The sequence below is a fragment of the Dermacentor silvarum genome, chromosome 1, assembly GCF_013339745.2.
Source record: "Dermacentor silvarum isolate Dsil-2018 chromosome 1, BIME_Dsil_1.4, whole genome shotgun sequence".
NCBI lineage: Eukaryota > Metazoa > Arthropoda > Arachnida > Ixodida > Ixodidae > Dermacentor > Dermacentor silvarum.
In genome coordinates, this window is record NC_051154.1 from 215,797,930 (window position 1) to 215,819,560 (window position 21,631).

Here is a 21,631-nt window from a genome sequence, read left to right on the forward strand (position 1 = left end):
GAAAAAAAAAACTTATGTAGCACGTATTGAACAACAGAAACCTGGATCAGGAGTTTATCAGAATGGTCTAGTTTTATCATTTGATATTTTGCTCTCAATATAATACTTGTTAGGTAATTAAGAACTACTTGTGTAATTAGGCGAAATAGAAAAAAAACTGTTTAACTTGCTCCGAACTACGGCGAACAACATTGCCATATAGTTCTGTCCAGCTACGTGGCACTCGCACATTATACTAAATTTTGGCACAAGTTACTTGGGACACCCTGTATAATACACTTGATATTGACACTTCAAAACAAATTCAGGGCTTCGATGCAGGCTGGCTTGCTGCATCTTTTTGCATATTTGATACCGAGCGCGCAGCCGCACACCCTTAATTTAAGCTTCGCTGTCAAGCGCGCGGCGCCCCGTACTGTCGATCCAGTCGTGTAAATGGGTGCCTGCAGACACGCGATACTGCCGTCACATGATCAATCGGACCTTCAGTCAGAGTGTCGTGTGGATCCTGCTTAAGCGACCCTGCTGCAACCACGAATCATGCGTGCAAGAAGACCAAACGCCGAAAACACATGTTGATCTATCGGATGCTTAAAAGACAACAGCTGCTACATTTTACTACACGGCAAAAGTTTTGCCAGCCCTCAACGACGGGAGTGTCAGGATCCGCAAAGCTATGCCAAATGCCAAACCATCAGGATGAGGAGCCAGGCAACGTCGGTAGGCACAACTGTACGCGACGTTTTCGGTACGTAGTTCTTCGAGCATGAACCCCTTGGCCGGAAATGATATCGAGTAGGTAAATACGAAAACACAAAACAAATAGACTCTTTAATAAGACTGCGATTTCAACATGGGCTGTCGCCACGCGCGTGATCAAAAATAATGCACTTTCCACGCGTCAGCCACATACCACTGCACAGAATGATCATTACGACATGCAGAATCCTTAAGTGTGAAGGATTTACCAGTTCGAAGAGCGAATAGTATAGGCGTAGGAAATATGGGACTTGGGCGTAGTGACACAAATAAAAGCGTTTAGTATTATGAGAAAGCATTCACGTTCAAGACGAACCGGAGGTTGATTCCGTTTATTTGAGCTTTGATTCTATTATTGGGCGTGTTCCAAACTTATGCACCTTGAAACAATACCTAATTAACATACACACAGGCAACGAACGCGTTTTCAAACAGAAGTAAATGTATCCACAGCTTCACGGCGGCGCTACACTAAACACCTCGCAACTGAACAAAGGCGCATAGTATGGACCTTCGATCTCACATGTCCGTGAGAACACCAACGGCGTTATTTCTTAGTATACGCCTCAAACTCTTACGGGGACAGTGTGGTGGCTATTTGGGCAGCTTTCCTTTCGGCGGCGCGGCGGAGGCCGACGGGCCAACCATACCATCGGCGGAATCCTTCTTGGCAGGCTTGGAGCTCTTGGTGGCGTCCTTGGGCCCACCTCCAGGCTTGGAACGAGTGCGGCTTTTCCCTGCTTTGCTCGGGACGCGACCAGAAGCGGACTTGGGTTTGGTATCACCCTGACGCAGACTACCAGGCTCCGGCGAGTGGCACCGGGCGTGGGATCTTGGTCTGCGAGGCACGCTTGCCGATCATGTGAGCACCGCCGGGGCCTGGCGGCGCGGCTGTGCTGTCGCTAGACCTTCGTTTAGCAAACGAACCACTTTGAATGACCTCGTTGTTCTCGATGACTGCCTGCACGAGACCGTTCACAGCGCGCGACACCGGTACGCCATCCTCGAAGCGCAGCACCGTCTTCACGCTTTCATCGATGGTGGTACGCGTCTCGATGCGTTTGCCGCCCTCGTACCAAGCGGAGGACATTTCCTGCGTCGGCATGCCCGTGAAGCCCGGCGCCACACTCATGCCGCCCGGCACGTGCGTGGCGAAGAACACATCGTCTGCGTTGTACAGAAATCCCGAGTGCTCGGCGGCGCTGAAACTCTGCGGCCAGAAAGGCAGGCCGCCGGTCAGTATGGTGGTACCGCGCGCCTGCTTGGCCGCACCAGGTAGATCTGGCCGGCCAAAAAGATCCTGGAATGGACCGCTGGCCGTGCCAAAGAACTCCCTAAATACCTCTTCCGGTTCGCGGGAAGTGAACGCGTACGCGCCACCGCTCAAGTGACTGGTGGGTGAGTCGGTCTGCGGCTGAGCGTTGAAGGCGCTGATGCCGAACTGGTCGTACTGGCGCCGCTTCGTTCGGTCCGAGAGTACCTCGTACGCCTCCGAGACCGCCTTGAAGCGCACCTCGGCTGCCTCCTTTCCTTGAGGATTCTTGTCCGGGTGCAGTTTGAGTGCCAGCCGCCGGTAGGCGCGTCGTATTTCTTCCTGCGAGACGTCGCGGCCGACCTCGAGGACGCGGTAGTAGTCTTCGCCCATGACTCGCAGCCGTTGCTGGGAACTTGTTGTCCACAGATAGCGAATTTAGTCCACTTTTGGGAGAATTTCGAGGCATCTTCCCCGTCGTCTTTCTCCACTTCGCTTTCGTCTGCAAAAGCCACTTGGTCTATTAGTCTCTCCAGCTTATTGCACGATTTTGATTTACTAAACGTCATGGAGCGACAAGCGCGTAGAAATGATAGTTCATGCTATTCTGGCTGAAAAATATTGAAATTCCAGTATATTTAAATTTTTAGTGGGAGGAAAGGTAAAGACAACAAAATCAAAACAACAGGATACAGCATTTAGTTTCTAACATCTAGCTTCAATGCGGCCACAATCATCATCATTATTTTGAAATATGGCTTCTATGCATTGATCATTATTAATATTGTCATCGCCCTCTTTACTACAGCCATGCGAGATGTCATCTGACAGCCATGCAAATTGCAAGCATGAATTAATGAGTAGCACAGCTCTATAGCACCGAGATCGATCATAAACACTCTTTTGTTAATTTTGCGTGAGTTGTATGCTCTTTTGCGTCAAGGGCTATTATAGCGAATAACAAAAATTCACAAAGACAATCTAAAAGAAATCTCACAGGATGACCGAATCAGACACAAAAGCGTAATATTGCTATGGGAGAAGAGAGTTGGGTAACAACAACAACACGATAAATAATACTGCAAAGAAAACTAAGACAAAGAAAAGGGACGTGGAATTCTTTATGTTTAGCACAGGAAATTGAGTATCGCCAACGTTACTTTGGTTTAAACACGGAGAGGAAGCACCAAAGGAGAGGACCACCGGAACAGTACATTTTGGGCCAAGCTTTGGAACGGTTTCCTCCAAAATACTTTTTCTGTGGGCTACAAATCAGTGACACATTAACAATAAATGGTCTTTAGTGAGTCACCCTCATTACAGGAATGGCCCAAAGGGTTGGAACAGTACAATCAACAGCAATGGGCGCCAAGGTCCTGTGGAAAACTGTACATACGTGAAAGCAGTTCTACGAGCCCTGTAATTGGCGTCACGTAGAATAATCCAAACATAATTCACTCGGAAAGCTGTTTGCACTAACGCTTGCAAAATTTGGAGGACGCTTAAGCTTTGCCTTTAAAAGTGGAACACGATAGCATTCAAAGATCCCCGGCAGCTTCTCACAGTTCCCGGCAACTGCAGCTCATGTAATCGTAATGTTTACCGGGAAACGCTGGCGGCGAACGCTATGCACGAAGGCGAACTTTCAGGTAGAAACGCGGCCTCTTGTGTGGGCCGATCCAGGAGATAGTGCACAGCGGCACCAAAAAAAAAAAAAATTACATCATTTTCAGGTTTCTGTTATTGTTTCGCACTTTTAATATTTCACTCTGAGAAGATTTAACATAAAAGGCATGCGCTGTCGGTGTTTTGTTTCATGACACTTGTTTGTAGGCTGTCATTATCGAAATTCCGAGGAATACCTTTGTCAAGAATGTAAGACAATGTATGATCAACTTTAGTAATAGAACGGTGTGACAATATAACCGGCATGTACCACATGTCATATAGCAAGGCGTGGCGTATACGAATACCTAAATATATACGGCAATTTTCGCTCACGGGACGCCAACGCCGGATTTTCCGCGACACGGGGCCTTTAACGTTATTGCGTCAAAAGCACCACGATAGTCGTCTTTGCCAACAAATCCTATCTGACTACGCGCGCGCATCGCTTCACGACTACGTACTAGCGTTTCCTTGCCTGCTTGTCCCGTGGCGCATGCATAGGTGATCCACCCGAGGGATAGTGCCCAGGCGTTCTTGTGCAGGGCCGCGTACAGCGCCGCCACGCCCCTTGACGGCAGCTTCAGGTTGTTCCAGGGCCACGAGGCGAACACCACCACGGTAGTGCAGCACAGTGACAGTGCCCACAGCAGGCACCGGGAACACTGCAGGATGGCGCACAACTTGGCGAGAGGCCCACGCAAGAAGCCGCCCGCACCAAACGCAGAAGGCGCACGTTCAACTAGCTTTCTTTCTTAACCACGCGAAGGCCAAACACCATTCCACGTAAAGAAAAGTTAGAACTTGTTCACTGTTATTTCCGGCCATGGAAAGTAGCTTGTACAAGAAGAAATCAATACAATGCTGTCTGAGTTAAAGCTTAATTAGTATAGTAATTAATAATTTAGTAATTGGTTTGCTGAGCTATCCATAACGAAACACTTGCTCCAATGTAACAAAAGCGTTACTATGGGCTTTGCGTTAAGTTTCCCGTGAATAAACGAGAATTTTTTAGGTATGAAACGGCGTAGCAAAACTGATACGTTTGGTTGGCTTTGTGGGATTAAATGGAAGCTAAACAGCAATACTGAATCATTTCGAACCACCGAAGTATTCGATTTTCATTCATTAGGCGGAAAAGGGTTGAGAATTTTGGATAAGGTGGAACAGCTTCCTTTTCTTGAGCTTAGCACCGCGACGCCAGTGTGAAGTAACAAATTTCGAAGTATAGTCACGTACTTGGGCCATTTTCAAGAAAAAAAAAAGAAAAAAAAAAACACTTTCAAAACTTGCTACGCTTATATTCTTCATTTCTTTTCAAATTCAACGTAGTTCTTTAGTGATTAACAATTTACTCGAAGCAAGAAGACGCCGTAACCACAGCCAGCTGGTACGATAACTTCACAGAGGCGTTGGAAACCGCCTTACGTTTTTCCATATTTTCTGGGTTATCAAGTCTCCTATCATGTTAAGAGTGACCACTTTGCATTTGTAAAAGCGTGATTTACTAAAGCAGCTTAACATTCCTCTTGTTAAGTTTACAAAGTTTACGCCAACGCTTTTGTACGACTGGCGCTTGCACGGCTTGCGATTGAAATGATACAAAAGTATTAAAGAACGTAATGGCGAAATTCACGCTTTGCGAAAGGTTCTAGAATAGTTAATTGTTGGGCTAGTTGGTTCTGCATAACTGAACAAGTAACTCAGCGCAATATAAAAGACAGAAACAAGAAAGGGACCTTGTGCGCTTGTCCTTGTTTGTCCCTTTCTTGTTTCTGTCTTTTATATTGCGCTGAGTTACTTGTTCAGTTATGCGAAAGGTTCCTCGGGAAATCTAGGCCCAGGGGTCCATAATTCATTGAGCATTTCGCATACGTCGAAAATGCTTCTTAAAGCATACGCCGAAAATGCTTCCCGCCGGTCAGTCCAGTCGTTCGCCCGGAAGGCCTCTACAAGGACATCGGGTGACGACGTTGACAGACTAGCATATTTAAATACCGGATTGGAACATATATGATGACACTAAAAGGGTTTACATCCTCTCTCACAAACACCAAATGTTGCAGAGGAAGGAACTCCAATTTTCACGACGATGCCGCTACTGCTGGTGAAAGCTGAGCGTGTTTGCCTTTTGTCTGCCATATCTTAGTATTCCCTGTATATTGACAATAGAGGTTCGTCGTAGCAGTGAAGCTACAAGCAAGACTAATTGGAAGTGCTCGAAAAGGGCTCTCGCCAGGGTTAGCACCAATCTCGCCGCCACCGCCAAGGCTGTCGTGATATCTAGAGAGAGCATTATCAAAGCACTTCCGATCGCTCTTCTTAGCCGACTGGAAAGCAAAATAAGACATTGTCTACATCGAACCAAGTAAACAGCTCCCATGCCACCAAGACTCTTTTCCTCTCCACTTTTCGTTTTGTTCTAGTGGCAGGGGACTTATCGAAACTATAAAGTGACGTATGCTGCTCAAAAAGACAACCACGAGAAGCGAATTGTATTCATGAAAATAATGTTTTTTTTTTTTTTACAACTCCCTCACGCAATCATAGTGAACTTGAGCTGGGCTAAACAATGTCTAAAGCCATCACGCACATTGCGGCATCTCATTCATATGGTTGCATGTTCAAGCAGCAGAGGTGCTTATTCTTACCAACGGAACCAAGTCAATTTCGTTAGAATGATAGGGTTCCTCTTGACATGAGTACTCGACGATGAGGATTAATACGCCACGATAGAAATGGATGTCTATAAACAATTTTGTATTTTCTTTATTTCTCCTCTATAGCATTTCATATATGCGCAAGGTGGTCCACGTTAAACGAGGAATGTTACAAGGAAGCCAATTCTGGTTATCAACAAAATGTGAATCCAAAATACGTCCGTCGCGTAGCAATCATCGCGCCTAAAACGGCGTACTCCTCGCGCCAGGCGATCACTACTTCCGACGAAATTAATATATAAGGTCGTTAACCATGAGGCACTGCGTTGCGTGCGATCAAGCCGTGAGCGGTAACCGTACACTGCGCTAATTTCTCTGCCTGCACAGCGTCTACGGCGTCATCAGTCGGCTCTATCGGAGAAGTGACGCAGTATAAACGTGATCTAGCCGCCAAAGTGGCGAGTCCCCACTGAACAGACAACGACTGTAATCAAACGCGGGATGCATCTTCCGGTTCAACCAGCGTTGATGTGACTCGTCCCTGTCGATCGAGCAAAAACGTAAGCGACGCGACGCGAAGCAACCAGTGGGTGTTCCTGTCTTGACGAGAACCACCCTCCCTCCGCTCGTCGGCTGCCTGCTTAATGTCATTCGAGCTGAGGAAGGCAGCGACACAACGCGTCTGTTGTCGCCATGTCTCCCGCACGTCGTCCCCCGCGTCCTTTGTGACGCTCCTTCGTGTCTCGGCGTCTCGTTCCGGCCGCGTCCGTCAAGAAGGCGCAGCCTGAGAGCGAGGCTGTCGGCCTTTGGAGCGCAACGCAGAGAGATCTGTGCATTGATGTCGTCTGCTATACGGTCACTGTCTATGAGAGATGCCTTCTGCTTTATTTATGCATGGACAGCGTCTAAAGAGGCGTTCTGCAGCATTACCAGAGGGAAGTCTGGCGCTTAGATCGTTCGGACATCATGTTCCCATGGTTAGTATACTACACGGATTGGTCTGATCTTCATGCTCGTGGCTTCACACGTTCTTGCGACATTATTTGCTACGCATTAGTGTCTCAATTTCCAAGCGCTCACTTTTCTAAACTGAGCGCTTGGAAGTTTAGGCAAATCCATGGACAAAGCACCATTCTCATGCTGGCCTAACCGCCATGCTTGCTGCTCTCGTAGCTGCTATCGCCACAGTTCAATTTTTTTTTAGAAAATTAGGCTGTGCAATAGAGTGCGGCCCATGGTTGTCGGAAAGCGCGTGCGTGCTAAAACTGGAGCGAGCGTCGTGCGCGAAGGTTTTTACACAAAGTGGATGAAGCCATAAGTGGTATATAAAGCAGTGACTGACGAACATCTGGCCATCCCTAATTCACCCGCTCATTGGTAGTTCAAGACGCCCCTCCAACGCTTCCTTTACGTGAAAGTATGCACAGAATTAAGTATTATAGGTGCCTTAGACAACCCTTTCGCTTGGGACTTGAGAGTGAGAACGCCATTAGACTCCAAAATTTCACCAGATTTTTGTTTGCTTGTTTGTTCGTTTTTAAGATGACGTATTCACTGCATGCTCGGAATAATCGTGTTTCTGAAGAGACTATATCAGCTTTGTAATCAATGTTTAATGCCTTCTTTTAGTTCGTTCTCTTTAAATCTGTTGCTGTGGAGAGAGAGAGAGAGAGAGAAAATATTGGCTACTCCATTTCTGTTGCACAGAAAAAAATATATTAAAAAGGAAAGGCCTACTGGCTTTTTCTCAGACACAGCTCATGCTGTGTCTGAGCAAAAGCTTAAAACACATGCATAAAACACAGCTCATGCCACAGATATGTAGCAAGCGAATGAACGACACACATAATTATGTCGCTACGAACCCGATCCGACTAGTAAACCACAGAAGGATGATGTGCTGGGAAAGTTGGTATTCCATTTTTCGGGCAAGCAGTGCGAAAAAATAACACGACAGAAAGAGGAGACAGAAGAAGAGATGACAGATAGAAGAGACATAAAAAGAGAGAGAAGATGCAGAATAAACAATAAAGAAGAGGACTGTTTTCTTTTTTCTGTTCTATTTTATCGCACTTGATTGACTCAACAGCAGTAAACCAAAGATTGGAAAGCATAACTTACCTTGCTGGGATGCCACCGATCACTGTGCAACGTGCATAAACCACAGAAGATCCCGATCACAAAAGATCCGAAGTGAACGAATGGCAACGAATATACCATTTCACCCGTTTCCGTCGATTTACTGAAATGTTACCAAGAAGTTAAAAAAAAAGAAAATCAGTAAAGCTCGTGAATAGCAGAATGTTGCGTGTCAAATGTCGGAATGTTAGTTTTGCGGCCAAGAATATGATGTCCAGCCCGATTATGTCGAACCTGGTTAAACCGAATTGCCTCATACAGAAAATTTTCTGAACACCGTAAAGCTGCTGCGAGAATACATAGACAAAACGTACCATTATATTAAACGAAAATCGCATTGACATCCCATAAATCGAACTCCGAACGACGCCAAACAGCTCCGTTAGTTGGCTTTCCCGCGTGAGCGAGACCCTATCACGCCCGCCACAAAGAAAATAAAAGTGCTGGTTTTTCTGCTATAGTGTGTGCCATACGCAGATTTTCAGCGCCACGGCAGCGCACTATGACGTGACATGTCAACAGCCCCTCTAAAAAAAAAGGGAAAAAATCGAAAAAAGAAGAAAAAAAAAAAAACACTGCATAGCCATTAATCGGCGTGATGCGCACAGGTCCGGGTGTGTCGGTCAATGAACCAACTCTTTCATAACGTCGGAACTTCCACCTAACAGCTCCATCAACGCCTTTCATTGTAAAATAAGTTCCTTTCAATTATAGACAAAAAAACTAAAATCAGTGTTTTTTGTGCGAATATTTCAGGAAATTTTTTTATGAAATTACGCGGTAATCGAACTAGTGGACGCCTTGGAGCAAGTTCCATATAAATGGGTTTGACTGTACAATCCTTACACGGACGTGTTATATCGACATATCAATTCGGATATTTGTTTCATGTGAAATATGAAATGTCTATTTGTATAGAAATGGGTCCGCAGAGACAATCTAACGCGTACCTTCACTGCCAATCTTCACTGCCAATCTTCACTGCCAATCGTCACTGCCAATTGTCACTGCCAAATACAATCAGGACCGGAGCCCTTGTCAAGCTGCTGGAAAGCAGCTTTTTGCTCCAGTCCTGGCATTTTGTCTTTGTAAGAACTGAATGCAAAATAAACTGTCTGTGCGAAATAAACTGTCTATGCAAACTGTCTATGCATTTGTAACCTGTTTCCATGTACGAGAGCGATCTGCCTGTAATATGGGCCTTGTTCTCGAACTATGCGTCGCCTTTACGCATAGTTTACACTAGAGCACTGCACGGGCTCGGGCTTGCCCGAAAGCCCGGACCCGGCCCGGCCCGTGGGCCGGGCCGGGCCGGGTAGAGCAGTTTTTTCACGGGCTCGGGCCGGGCTCGGGCACGGCGTGTGCTTTTTGACCCGGGCCCGGGCCGGGCTCGGGTTTTTTGACGCGGGCCCCGGCCGGGCTCGGGCTTTCTGGTGGTGTGCATGTAACGTGCAGCGAGTTATTCTCGGGCGTCTCAACTCTGAAAAACATGTATTTTTCCGTCTCGGGCCGGGTTCGGGCCAATTTCGAGCCGGGCTCGGGCCGGGCTCGGGCCTAAGGTAAAGCGGTGGCGGGCCGGGCCGGGTGGGTAACGTAGATTATTTCCGGGCCCGGGCCGGGCCCGGGTCTCGCCATAAAAGTTTTTATCGGGCTCGGGCGGGCCGCCCAACGTAAAAACGGGCCCGGGCCGGGCTCGGGCTGAAAAAATCGGCCCGTGCAGTGCTCTAGTTTACACATCAGAAAAGAGGAGTTGGCGGCTATACGTCTAAAGCCACCAACATCTCCATAAGCACAAGTTAGTAAAAAATTGTAATTGAATGCGAACCCTCCGCGATTGCAGAGCACCAGGTCAGAGGTTCGATTCCCGACCTCGGCGGCCGAATACCAGCGGTCACGTAATGCAAAAAAACAAAAAAGCCAACAAAAGTAAATAAAAAAAGAAACACGTGTGCATCCTATTTTGGCTGCCTGTTAAATACGTCTGGATGGTCGAAATTAATCCGCATTCATCCACTACTGCGTCTCTCATAGCCCGTGAATTACTTTGAAATGTTAAACTCCATAATTTATTTTTAAACAAATTGTCCACAAAGCAGATACTTCAGAAAACTGCACTTGCGCAAAATTTGTCGCAGCGTTCCGAGTTGCAAGGACAGTAAGATGAGATGCAACTTTTTACGAAGCGAATATATTTTATACATGCGGTTCCTTACATCACAGATGCGCCGCAATTAACGTAATCAGCATTATCATGTTTTCGCATGTATATCTCTTCGCCGTGATGATCAATAGTGGGGGTGAACAGCGGAAGCCAATGCCCGGAAACAATTCGTTTCGACAAGCGTACCTCTTTTCGCTTCAACGGAGACAAGTCTCCTTGTCCAAACGTTGGCCCCGGGCTAAGACGTCCCTTCTTCAAACCCTGTTGAACACTTGGAAGTCTCCATCTTGCTGTGACCTGGCTTCCGTGCAACGATGTTTTGTTTTAGATATATCCCACTGTTCTGACGTATTTACTCACCTTAACCTATTTGGTAAGAATCTGAGCCTGCTACTTTATGCAGACCTGACCTGTTGCGTAACACATTACCCCTACACGCAGCATGTCATTGCGATTATGGGCTTCCTGTGTTCTTTTTTTTTTCTTGCGCTGAACTTGTCACTGACCAAATTATGTACAAAATTTGCCAACGGAAATGCAAAACGCAGCTTTCAATACGCACAAAATTGATTTGGAATAAATAAATACTAAGAAATGCCGCTTAAGGATGTAACAAAAATCGGGTCGCTAAACAAGTCACAATTCCTTCCGTACCCTCGCAAACTTTGGAACTCTAAAATATAAAGACAGTTAGCGGTCGTCGGGAGTAAATGCCGAATGTTTCCTTTACTGTACAATATGTTTAAAAATCTGATGATGTACAATAAGTAATCTACAAGAAATAATAATGTACAATATCTTGTTTCACAGTACAATTCTTCTCCTTGGGCTGCTTAACATGCACCAGAAATCGGAAAGCGTAATTCTGTAACAAATTTTCACTAATGAGGTCTTTAACTAATTATTTTAAGCAACATCTTTAATTTACGCCAGTGAGCTCGCAAGCCATATCCACATGGAACCATTTCTCACGATGACAACAGTTCCGAGATACTTTCATTCTCAAAGTGTTCGATGAATTGCTTTGACATTCCAGTTACTTTTGTGCTTGAATTAATAGAACGGCGTTTTGAAAAGCGAGTTCACCAGTGAATTTTAGCTCAAGTCTTACGGCACATATATCGAAATTCTCCATCCTCAGAACTCGTTCCAAGTAAATATGTCTTGCGAACTCACCGGCTACAATTTTTTCATTCCAATGTGTGGCATAAAGTATTAGTTACGAACTCATTTGTGATTTTTGTTAATTAGTCAATTATCCATTTTTACTTATTGTGCAAGTTATGTACGCTTCCACGAGCAAACTAATTCAATTATTAAAATTGTGCCATCTGCCACAGGCAATTTTTGTTTAATTATGCGCAGTCTAAAAAACACCCGGTATAATCTTTTCCTTTTTAACGCGATAGCGTTTAGGGCCCAGTGTCGCAGAAAATCCGGCGTCGGCAACCGGCGTGTGATCGCGGGTGGCGGAGAAAATCATCCAACCACATCGACCGCGCAGGCCCTCCACGTGGTGCAAGGTTTTGGTGAACAAGAATTGAATTTCTCTCAGTGAAATCCGTCAGAAAAATGGTAAAGTATGACTTTACCATTCGGCGTCGGATTCGGGGTTGGATTCACTGTCGGATTGTAATTTGAATGTACGAGAAAACCTAATTCTGCTACGAGGAAACTCAAACATTTCTACCAGACCTCCGCGCGTCGGGGCAATAGCAAATCATTAATAAAATAATAAAAAAGGTGCTAGGGCCTTCACATTTCAATATAAAACCACTTATATTGCCCCAGGAAAAACGTCTTTCCAGCAATGCAGTATAGTTTAAAAGTGAAGCCGACTTTCAAGGGATCGGTGTAAGCTTGGTCTTTGTAAGCTGGCTTTCCCACGTTCAGTGTTGCAGTGAATGAAGTCTACTTGCCGTATGCGAACGATGCGATGTGAACGGGTCCCGATAACGCTATCGCGTTCTACTCTTAAAGGCGAAGCTTAAGCGTCCTCCAAGTTTTATTTATCGCAGCCACTTTTATTCACGCCTTGTTCTTGTCGTGCAGAATGTTCGGCAGGCTTTTCTTCGAAGAACGTATTTACGTGTAAATACCGTTATGTTTAAGCAGCTGCTATGGAAAACTAAAGGCAGCACACAGAACCCGTTAGGAAGCACTACCACCTAAATGAAAACAAAATACACGCCAGAAGCTACCAAAGCACAGTGCACGCACACACAAAAAAATGTACCGAAATGTGTCACGCGAGAAATTTGTTCCCTGTTGAAGACATTATATTTGTCTTGTCTAAACTCAAAGCCAACAAGCTTTGAAGGATTAATTCTTTGTAACAGGAATTCTATTCGGGCGAGTCTCGTTCATCGAGTTTCGAATAGAGTCTTTACTTACTCCGTGTCAGGATTCCAAAAGAGTATTATTGGTTGATAGTTGTAGTAGAACGTCTGAGCCATCACAATTCCCGATCCAGCTATGCTCAGCAACGAAAGTATGACTGCCCCAACTTTGATATGCCTGCGAAGTAACAAGACGGAAAATTATAACAAAAGCAGAAGCATCGTCGCGATTTTTTTTTTTTTTTGATGTGCTAGCATCGGCAGCAAGAATTACCTCGTCATCAACACGCACAGGGCAGACGCCACCACGAAGATCTGCATGTCCACGCTGATGTACCAGAAGTGGTCCAAGCACTGCGAAAATGTGATTTTACTAAGTGGGCTTGTTTATGTTTTCTATCAAGATGTCGTATGATCGACCTGCATGGTGGCTTCGCAGGATCGGGTCTTCCTCTTGTTCATCGACTCCACATGTTTTAATACACATGCAATTAGTTAAGTCTTTTCACTCAGTCCTAGCATTCGAGCGCCTCGTTCGATTCGGCCTATTGAGAACCCTTCTGTCGGGTGCACAGCCCAAATTCGTCCCTAAATCTGACGTGGCAGGGAGCATGCCAGGCTGGTTCAGAGTCATGCCGTTTATATAAGTGTGACTCCCAGAGTTCGCTTAGCAGTTATGGCATTGCGATGCTAAACACGAGGTCGCGGGTTCGATTCCCTGCCATGGCGGCCGCATTTCTACGGGCGCTTAATGCAAAAACACCCATGTACTTAGATTTAGGTCACGTTAAAGAACTCCAAGTAATCAAAATTAACGCGGAGTCCCCGACTACGGCATGCCTCAAATATATCGTAGTTTTAGCACGTAAAATATCAGAATTAAATTTATTTTAATTTAAGTGTGGCCTTCAATGGCATTGCAGATAATGTCGCTATTGCCTGCTGCTCTGCGCAAACTAAAGAACGAACCCGCAGGCAACAACGTCATGCTCTCGGAATCGAAATCAACAATTATCCCGTGTCGTGCCTCCAAAACAAGTTATGTCCTCAGTCACTGGCTCCACCTGAAGAAATCGCAAAAAAAGGCTAAGAAAACGTTATAGTGGTGCTGGTGATGTTGCTAAAGGTGGGGTAAGCCCGGCAGGCCTGCCAGACCTGGCCAGCAATTGCTCTTACCTGAGCGTCTCTTGCTGCGCAAAATATGTAACCATGTACATCAGTCATGTCTCTCGCCGGAACGTAAGACCAATGCGTGACACTTCCTTGCGTATTCTATCCGCGATCCTTCCGGAAAGACTAACTGTTCGACACGTTCATGAAGAAATCATCTTCTTCCCATACTGCCCAGAAGTATCCCTTCACGAGAGAAGCGCTTGCAGGACCAGATGAAATGTTCCATGTCGCCCACTTTGTTGTATTCAGTGCAATATGGAGAAGCAGCAACGCTGACTTTGAACATCTATGGAGGAGCGTAGGCCGATCCTGTTCTACTCGATATGTGATGGTGATTTCCATGCAGCTAAGTACCTTTACAACACAAGGCTGATGCGGTAGTTTCCAAAGCAACCGAAAGGACCGCTAACTGTCTCTTTAGGTAGTTAATGATTCACCGGAACTCTCACTGTTGGCTCTCCAAATGGTTCACCGGAGCTCTCACTGAAATCACTTTAGGGACAAAGGTATCTGCTCTTTTGTTACCAGCGATGCCGGCATGAGAAAGCATCCACTGAAACTTTATCTTGATCCCTATTTTGGCAATTTCTTTAAGTTATCCAGTAACTGGCGGCAGAACTAGTTTGAAGACACGCCATGAGGTAGTTGCTGAAACTTTGACTTTGAGTCCGAGTATTACGGCTTTCAGTGTGGGTCTGTTATTCAGCTTGCGAAGAGCTGCAGCATCGTGGCGCTCTCCGCTATAGTAGAAGAGACTAGGTGGTCTAAACGGCAAAACCATGCAATACCGAGAGACGGGATGCAATATGCAGCCGCCCTGCTGTCAGGATCCGCGCTGACCGATCTGTCCGTGTACACATGTACATGAATTGCATGCAAGTGCTCGAGCACCAGACAGCGGACCTCGGAAGAAGGCATCAACCTCTCAGACTGCAACTCAGGGAGGTTAAGGTCGCAAACGATGTCGTCAAGCATCCAGGGTGGATCAGTTTTTCACCTTCGTTTCAGACCCTTGAGGTCGAGGACTCCTAGAGTGTTTAGGGCAGTGTAGAAGTGGGATCGATGTCTGGTGCTGAGTTGCTGAATCTATTGTGAAGGATTTTTCCGGGGAAATCTCACCCAGCCGGATAAGTTGGGTCAAAAGCATTTGGCAGGCCAAATCAGCGGGATATACTAGGCTTTACTCATAACTAACGCCCAGAGACAAGCGTGGACCTTTTCTATGTATAATCTCTAGGCGCTCATATTTCGGTCGATGATGGGCAGGTCAGTGACAGTTGGTAAAGTAACCACTCGGTCACTGGACCACTGTGTAGTTTGAGCATCGAGCTTGAGCAGTTGTCACAGTCCATGCCGACAATTAGCTGGAGTGTGTGAAATTGCTGCAGCGATGTTTCTGATGCACGGTCCACAGTTCATCGCCATAAGAGCCTGCTGTTCGGGATGATGCCCAGGAAGCGGTCAATGAAAGCACTTAGGATTGAATGACCTCCCAAGTTCAGCTGCAGCCGTATCGCCTTCCGTCTTAGCCCAGGAAAGAGCATAAAATATGATTTCTCTGCTGCTATTGGCAGACCAAGTGTACACAAATGGGTCTGGATAGAAGAAATTGCTCTTCGGGTAACACGTGCCGGACGCGTGTGACTGTATCCCGAGACCTAAATACAGATGTCATCCGCATATATTGACATTCTGAGCGGCGTGCGGCTGCAACCAACTGCATTTGGGAGAGCTGCCAAAGCAATGTTAAACAGCAGGGGAGAGAGGACACCTCTGCAGGACACCGTGAGAAATGCCTCTTTTTTCGCCAACAGTGTTTCCAAGACGGCCACGAATTCGCTGAGAAAGGCGTGTTTGAAGCGTAAGACATTGCCCGTGATGCCCATAGATTGCAGTTGGGTGATTATAAAACATTAAAGTACACATCATAGGCCTTAGAAATGTCAATAAAACAGCAAGGGTCGAAAGGCTATCTTCTCTGTCGGTGTTCAATGTGACTTATCAGATCTAATACGGTGTATTGGGCACTTCAGTGGATAACTTCGCATGTTAGTGTCACTGGCAACGAAGTAGCAGATGCCTCTCACTAATGAAGCGCTTTCAAAGCAGCCAACAGCTAGAATTCTGGTGAATCACCAAGACCCTAAAAGGCAATTCGTCGCCAGATTCGTTCGATTTGGAAACCGCCAGCGTCAACCCTTTGTGGTAAAATGACTTATCCACACTGAAGCCACCCTCCTATACCGAGATGAAGACTGATCAGCATATCCTGCTAGGATGTATAAAGTCGGCAACACTTGGCACGTGCAAGCAAAGCAGTTATCAATTAGTATTTCATTATTATATAAACATGCCCATTTGAGGACGTCTACTGAAACTTCCAGATATGTAGTAAGAAAGCTCGTGGTCCTTGGGCAGCTTGTTTAATTGCCCAGGAACGTAAAATTCCTGGGTAATTCCGAGGCATTGAGTCCACGATGTCAAACGCGAGAGGGTACCACTCCAACATCATCAGTCTACTAATCAATCCGAAAAATGAAACTTAAATTCTCCAGGCGCACCTAGCATCCAAAATGATTACAAAGTGGGCTGTCACCACCGCTTTCTATTCTGACTCGCGCCTTCCTATACGAGCGCTTTCTCTAAGAAAGCACCAGCTATAAAAAAAAAACAGTGTTTGCCGCATCCGTAAGTTGCACTGTTCATAGCACGAGCAGCCTCTCAAGGTTTGCAAACAAACTATAAAACTTACTATATCTTCGTACTTGTTGAAGTTGTTGATGTGCAGAAGTACTGTCCACCAGTTTTTTGAGCAGCCGTTGTAGTATTTCGAGAAATGTTCTTCAGCCAGCGGTCCGTGGGCTAACTTTGGTAACAGAAAGAACGCTAAAACAACCACCATAGCAGGTACCGTAGTCCTGAAAAGGGAAGGCAAGAACTGCCCTCAAATCGCATGACGTCACAAAACATTAGAGCTCGTTGAACAACAGGCACTTGTAGCAATGTGGAGCGAAGCTTGGCGGACTTCCCTATAGTTTCATCCTCCTCCTTTCTTTCCTGCTGAAATAATCTTGTCGTCCGAATTGCCTTTAAAGAAATTTAGGAAAGCGTTAAGAAACAGCACAGCTAGTACTGGTGCCAGTTGTGTTCTGTTCACACAATCGACAACATAATTTGATGGTTAAAAAAAAGCTATTCCTCTTTGGGTAAACTACGCATGCAGATCATAAATGTCGACACTTTCAAATAACTTTAGGAACGACAAAATATATCGTTGGGACTTGTTTCGTGGCTGCTGTATAGCGTCTGATGCTCATAAGATGGAGCAGGACACTGTCAATTTTAATCTCCTGAGTTTTTTTTTTTTTTTTTTTTGAGCGACGAGAATTCTACGGGGACCCCACGACACGTCCAAACGATGGTTAAGGTCACTAGCAGGGTGGCTTCTACACTTTTGACGAAGGCTATACTTGTCCTCAAGTACATATGACACCGTATATTCTTGATACCCCGCCAAGTAGCTCACATGTAGCCAAAGGTTGAGATACTAATTACCAGTTTTATTTTTCCTTGGGGGATAATCTGTCGTCAGCTTCTCTGCCAATGCGCTCTACAGACATGTACCTCGCGGTATTCATCATTTGTTTCAGCAGTGGCAGTATGTATATACCTTTTTTAGCAACTACAAAAAGCAGTCTCCGTATTGTCAGCGTGCGGACTTTCAACATGTATCACTGATACCTTTGCTTTCACAGAATTACGTGGCATGTAATTAGAATGTTGTGTTGCAGTGAGTGTACAAAACAGGCAAAGGATGCTGACTTAGAAAACCTAACACCCTCCAATACTTGGCTCACGTGAAACTCTCCGGATGCATTTGTCAGCTTTTTCCTTACTTTGTGCGAACACTCAGTGCTCCGCGAAAGCATTTAATCGGCGACGAAATGACAGCCATTTACTTGACATTTTACCTTAAGTAGCGACGAACAATGATTATTATGATCTGAGCGAAAGCGTTCTTCTTCCGCAGTGAGTCCCGTCTCTTTAAAAGCGTATAACCCAGGAGATATCCACTGCGAGAAAGAAAGAAGAAGAAGAAACTGTTAAGTCTTGTCAAAACTGCTTGTTGACGAGCACTGTGAAGGAACACGGTACCTGACGAAGATGAATGTCGACACACAGACGAAGCCGTTTGCAACCACTTGAAAACGAAGCGATTCTGTCAGTTCCACTGCTCTGAACACTGAATCTAGAAGTAAATAAAGAATTAGAGCTGTCGTATCTAAAAAATCGAGAAAATAACACCTTCAGTCGCTAAATAGCCCAGCCCTTAAGAACAAAAATTGACCCTGCGCTGAGCCAGACGTTCATCAGATACTACGGAGTGTTTAAAACGGCGACATCGGCTGACTACAACTTTCACCACCAGATTCTGCACACGGGCATCTTCTGCCCGCGGGCTCTCACGTAGGGCGTTTAGGTGACGTCGACAGAAGCGGGGCAAGTAAACACCTTATAAATAACAGAAGACCTGCGCGCTTTGAACTCTAACCTTACACAGAGAGGCCGAGAACCCATATATTTTAAATGCGGCACGAGAGCCACATTCAGTCAGTCGACATCTATAGTCATTCTATAGTCATGTCATTCTTTTGTCATGGTCTTCAATGGGAATGTCAGCCTTCCTGTGCCACAGAATCAAGAGAAGCGCAGGGCTTCTGGTATGCAGGACGTGTTGGTCTAATGGGATCGTCAGGACAAAATTTTTCCTTTCGGGATCATGCATATGTCAAATGGTCTGCATCAGCGAGTGTCTAGTCGGTCAGAGTCAAACCGCCTTCACGATGCATTTTCCCTCATCCCGACATCGTAGGAAAGTTGCATGAAAACATCATCGGGTCTGGCTGGCAGCTCGCAGCCGGAAACTGAGAACCGGACGCTCTAGTCTTGCTATTCCCTCTGGTCGGCACTACACGTACCACTGGTATTTTGGCCCGCCAGAGAGAAAATCAGGAAACGAGGCCGGGTCTGGCTGTCTCTGCCCGCTCTTTTATTTGACCAACTATCATCTACACGCAAAAAAAACCTACAGCCCATGGTGGCTTCAATATTCTTTTCAACACGCACGCTTCTGAAAATACCATTGGGCGCGAATATACGTTACTTCCAATGAGCCTCTTGGGGCTGTGAATGTGCGTTGCGGCGCTTTCCTCAGGCCAGTGTTTCCCGTGTCCTGTCATCAAGAAGATTGTGGTTATGTTTGTTAATGCAACTCAACACCGTTTACCGCATAAACTAGACGGCAACAGAAGTCCCGCGCATCTTCTGTGCGCGTGCGCTAAATACGCATCCGAGTCCTTGTCGGTGCTTATAGGTGTACTACAGCGACGTCCTGCACTGATCCAAAGATTTACGAAAGGCGAAATGTTTCACAAAAAAAGAGCAATACAAAGAGTGATATCGAGGTATGCAGCCTTACCGATGGCGTCTGCATGAACGCAGTAATAAGCATGGGAGAGGATCACCCACAGTGCACTCAGGAACTTCATGCCGTGGAGAAACCTGAGTCTCTGACTGTCTCCACCCTTGTCGCTCACGTCGAGAAGCTTCCTCGTATTTGAAACTGCGGAGTAGGTAACCAGGAGCTTCTTCCAAGGCCCCGCCGGCCGTTTCTTGGCCTGATTTCTTTCGTATTTTGTGAACAACAGGTCTGCGCACGAGCTCAGGATGATCACGATAAGCACAGCACCGAAAAATGAGCTGAAAAAAAGGCAAAATATGACGAGCCAGTTATCGTTCCAAGTAAGCAGGACTTTGCCTTTCTAGATAACACATAACTGCACCTCACCCATATGACCACCGATTCTGTCACCCAACCTTTTGCGTTCTCACCCTTTTTTATTCAGTTTTTTTGTGATCTTGTATATTTAATTGGCGCACGTTTCCGATAAACCTTAGCGCTCGTGTCGTCCCTACTTTTTTCTTGTCTCTGTCTTTTTGCGCTGTAAATCATACATCTGTGCCTACTCGACCAGTACTCCATTCTAATCCGTAAATATACACCTTGTCCTGACCTTCCCTGTACGACCATTATGTCAACGTAGTGCCGCATATCCATCCATCCATCTTCATTCTATCTTTTTTTTTTAATCGAGGATTACTGGCCCAGATTGTGATAGTACGCGTTATACCCGGTGGAATATTTCCATGTGGTCTTCGGGGTTAATTTAAATAACATCAAGTAATGAATCTGATTGCGAGGTCATTGCATTATTCCAGAGGTTGAAATCCGGCGCCGCTTAAGTCATACGCTGCTTGATCCTGACTTAAATACAGCGTAATGGCACTAATTTGGGACCTAAAATAGTTCTTACACGAGTCCAGTCTTTGTGCTGTGTCTGAGACATCATCTCGCAAAAGTTCGTCCAACTTGGAACTGTTTAGATGTTTTCAATCTGCCACCTCGTTCTCACCCAAAGAACACTTTTGACACCGACACTTCGCGGTAAGCCGCTGGAACTCAACTAGTGCAATGACGGTAGTAATTCCGTTCCCGTTCAGGCGAAAGGTATCGACCGAGTTCTGTAAAGAGTTCTGAGCGGGGCTAGTTGGTTCACGTCCAACATGCTGAAACAGCGGGACGGGTGGAAGAGACAAGAGGATGCTCTGTTTTTTTATATATACATACATATATTTTTGACGATTGTAGGCTAGTCTCGAAACAGGAATCAGGCAAGATCCTATGCACACGCCTTCTTTTCTGGACGAACATAATAATAATCATTGGTGAGCTTTCCTTAGAAGCTCACCAATGATTATTGGTGAGAGTAATACTTACCAATGAGTACTACTCTCTGCCAACACGCCGCGCTGCTGGAGATTGTCAGCGACCTCGGAAGCTCACCAACGAAGAAAGCACGTAGAGCGTTAGTAGTTCTCGGAAGCTATCTACACTCGTTCCACCGGCGTTCTGAAATGGCCAACTTGTAAATGCTGTCACTGACATTCTCCAGCAGAGCGGTGTGTTGGCAGAGAGTAGTACAGGTCTTTTACGTTCACCGAAAAAGTCGTCATTGATGCAGAGCATTCAAACTTAGTTCGTCGAGAATTCTGTGGGAGTTCGAACGAGAAAAGGGTCTTCAACTTTCAACAAGGACAGGGTAAACTCCAGGGAGAGGGTCTGCAGGTAAACTCCGAAAGGCTTTTTTATTTTCATTTATTTAGACATACATTGGCTGGGATGGAGAGACTAAATGCAGATTAACTCTGCCTGATTAGGATCCCTCCACCCGTACACTGCTCAGTATCAGTGAGTAATCAAAGGTTCTTTTTTAGCCTTAAAACAATTGCAACAATAGCACAAATGTAACGAAACAAGGATAAGCGTCGCGTTAGATACTTCAAATAGCAAAAATGCAAAAAAGAAAAAAAGAAATAAAGAAAGAAATACATCACACAGTGCACCAACGTTCAGCCTCACCAT

General features: G+C 45.7%; 1 protein-coding gene across 1 annotated transcript in view; it reads right to left on the reverse strand.

Annotated features, from left to right (window-relative positions):
• LOC119436975 (nose resistant to fluoxetine protein 6) overlaps positions 1 to 21,631 on the reverse strand; it is an 89,859-nt gene that overhangs the window by 4,629 nt on the left and 63,599 nt on the right. Inside the window, exons 5-12 of the mRNA XM_049660048.1 lie at positions 19,628 to 19,908; positions 18,304 to 18,397; positions 18,120 to 18,221; positions 16,901 to 17,066; positions 13,250 to 13,329; positions 13,031 to 13,153; positions 8,458 to 8,578; positions 4,155 to 4,341 (exon numbers count right to left, since the gene is read on the reverse strand). Of these exons, the coding sequence (XP_049516005.1) occupies positions 4,155 to 4,341; positions 8,458 to 8,578; positions 13,031 to 13,153; positions 13,250 to 13,329; positions 16,901 to 17,066; positions 18,120 to 18,221; positions 18,304 to 18,397; positions 19,628 to 19,908 (1,154 nt within the window). The remainder of the gene's footprint in view (positions 1 to 4,154; positions 4,342 to 8,457; positions 8,579 to 13,030; positions 13,154 to 13,249; positions 13,330 to 16,900; positions 17,067 to 18,119; positions 18,222 to 18,303; positions 18,398 to 19,627; positions 19,909 to 21,631) is intronic.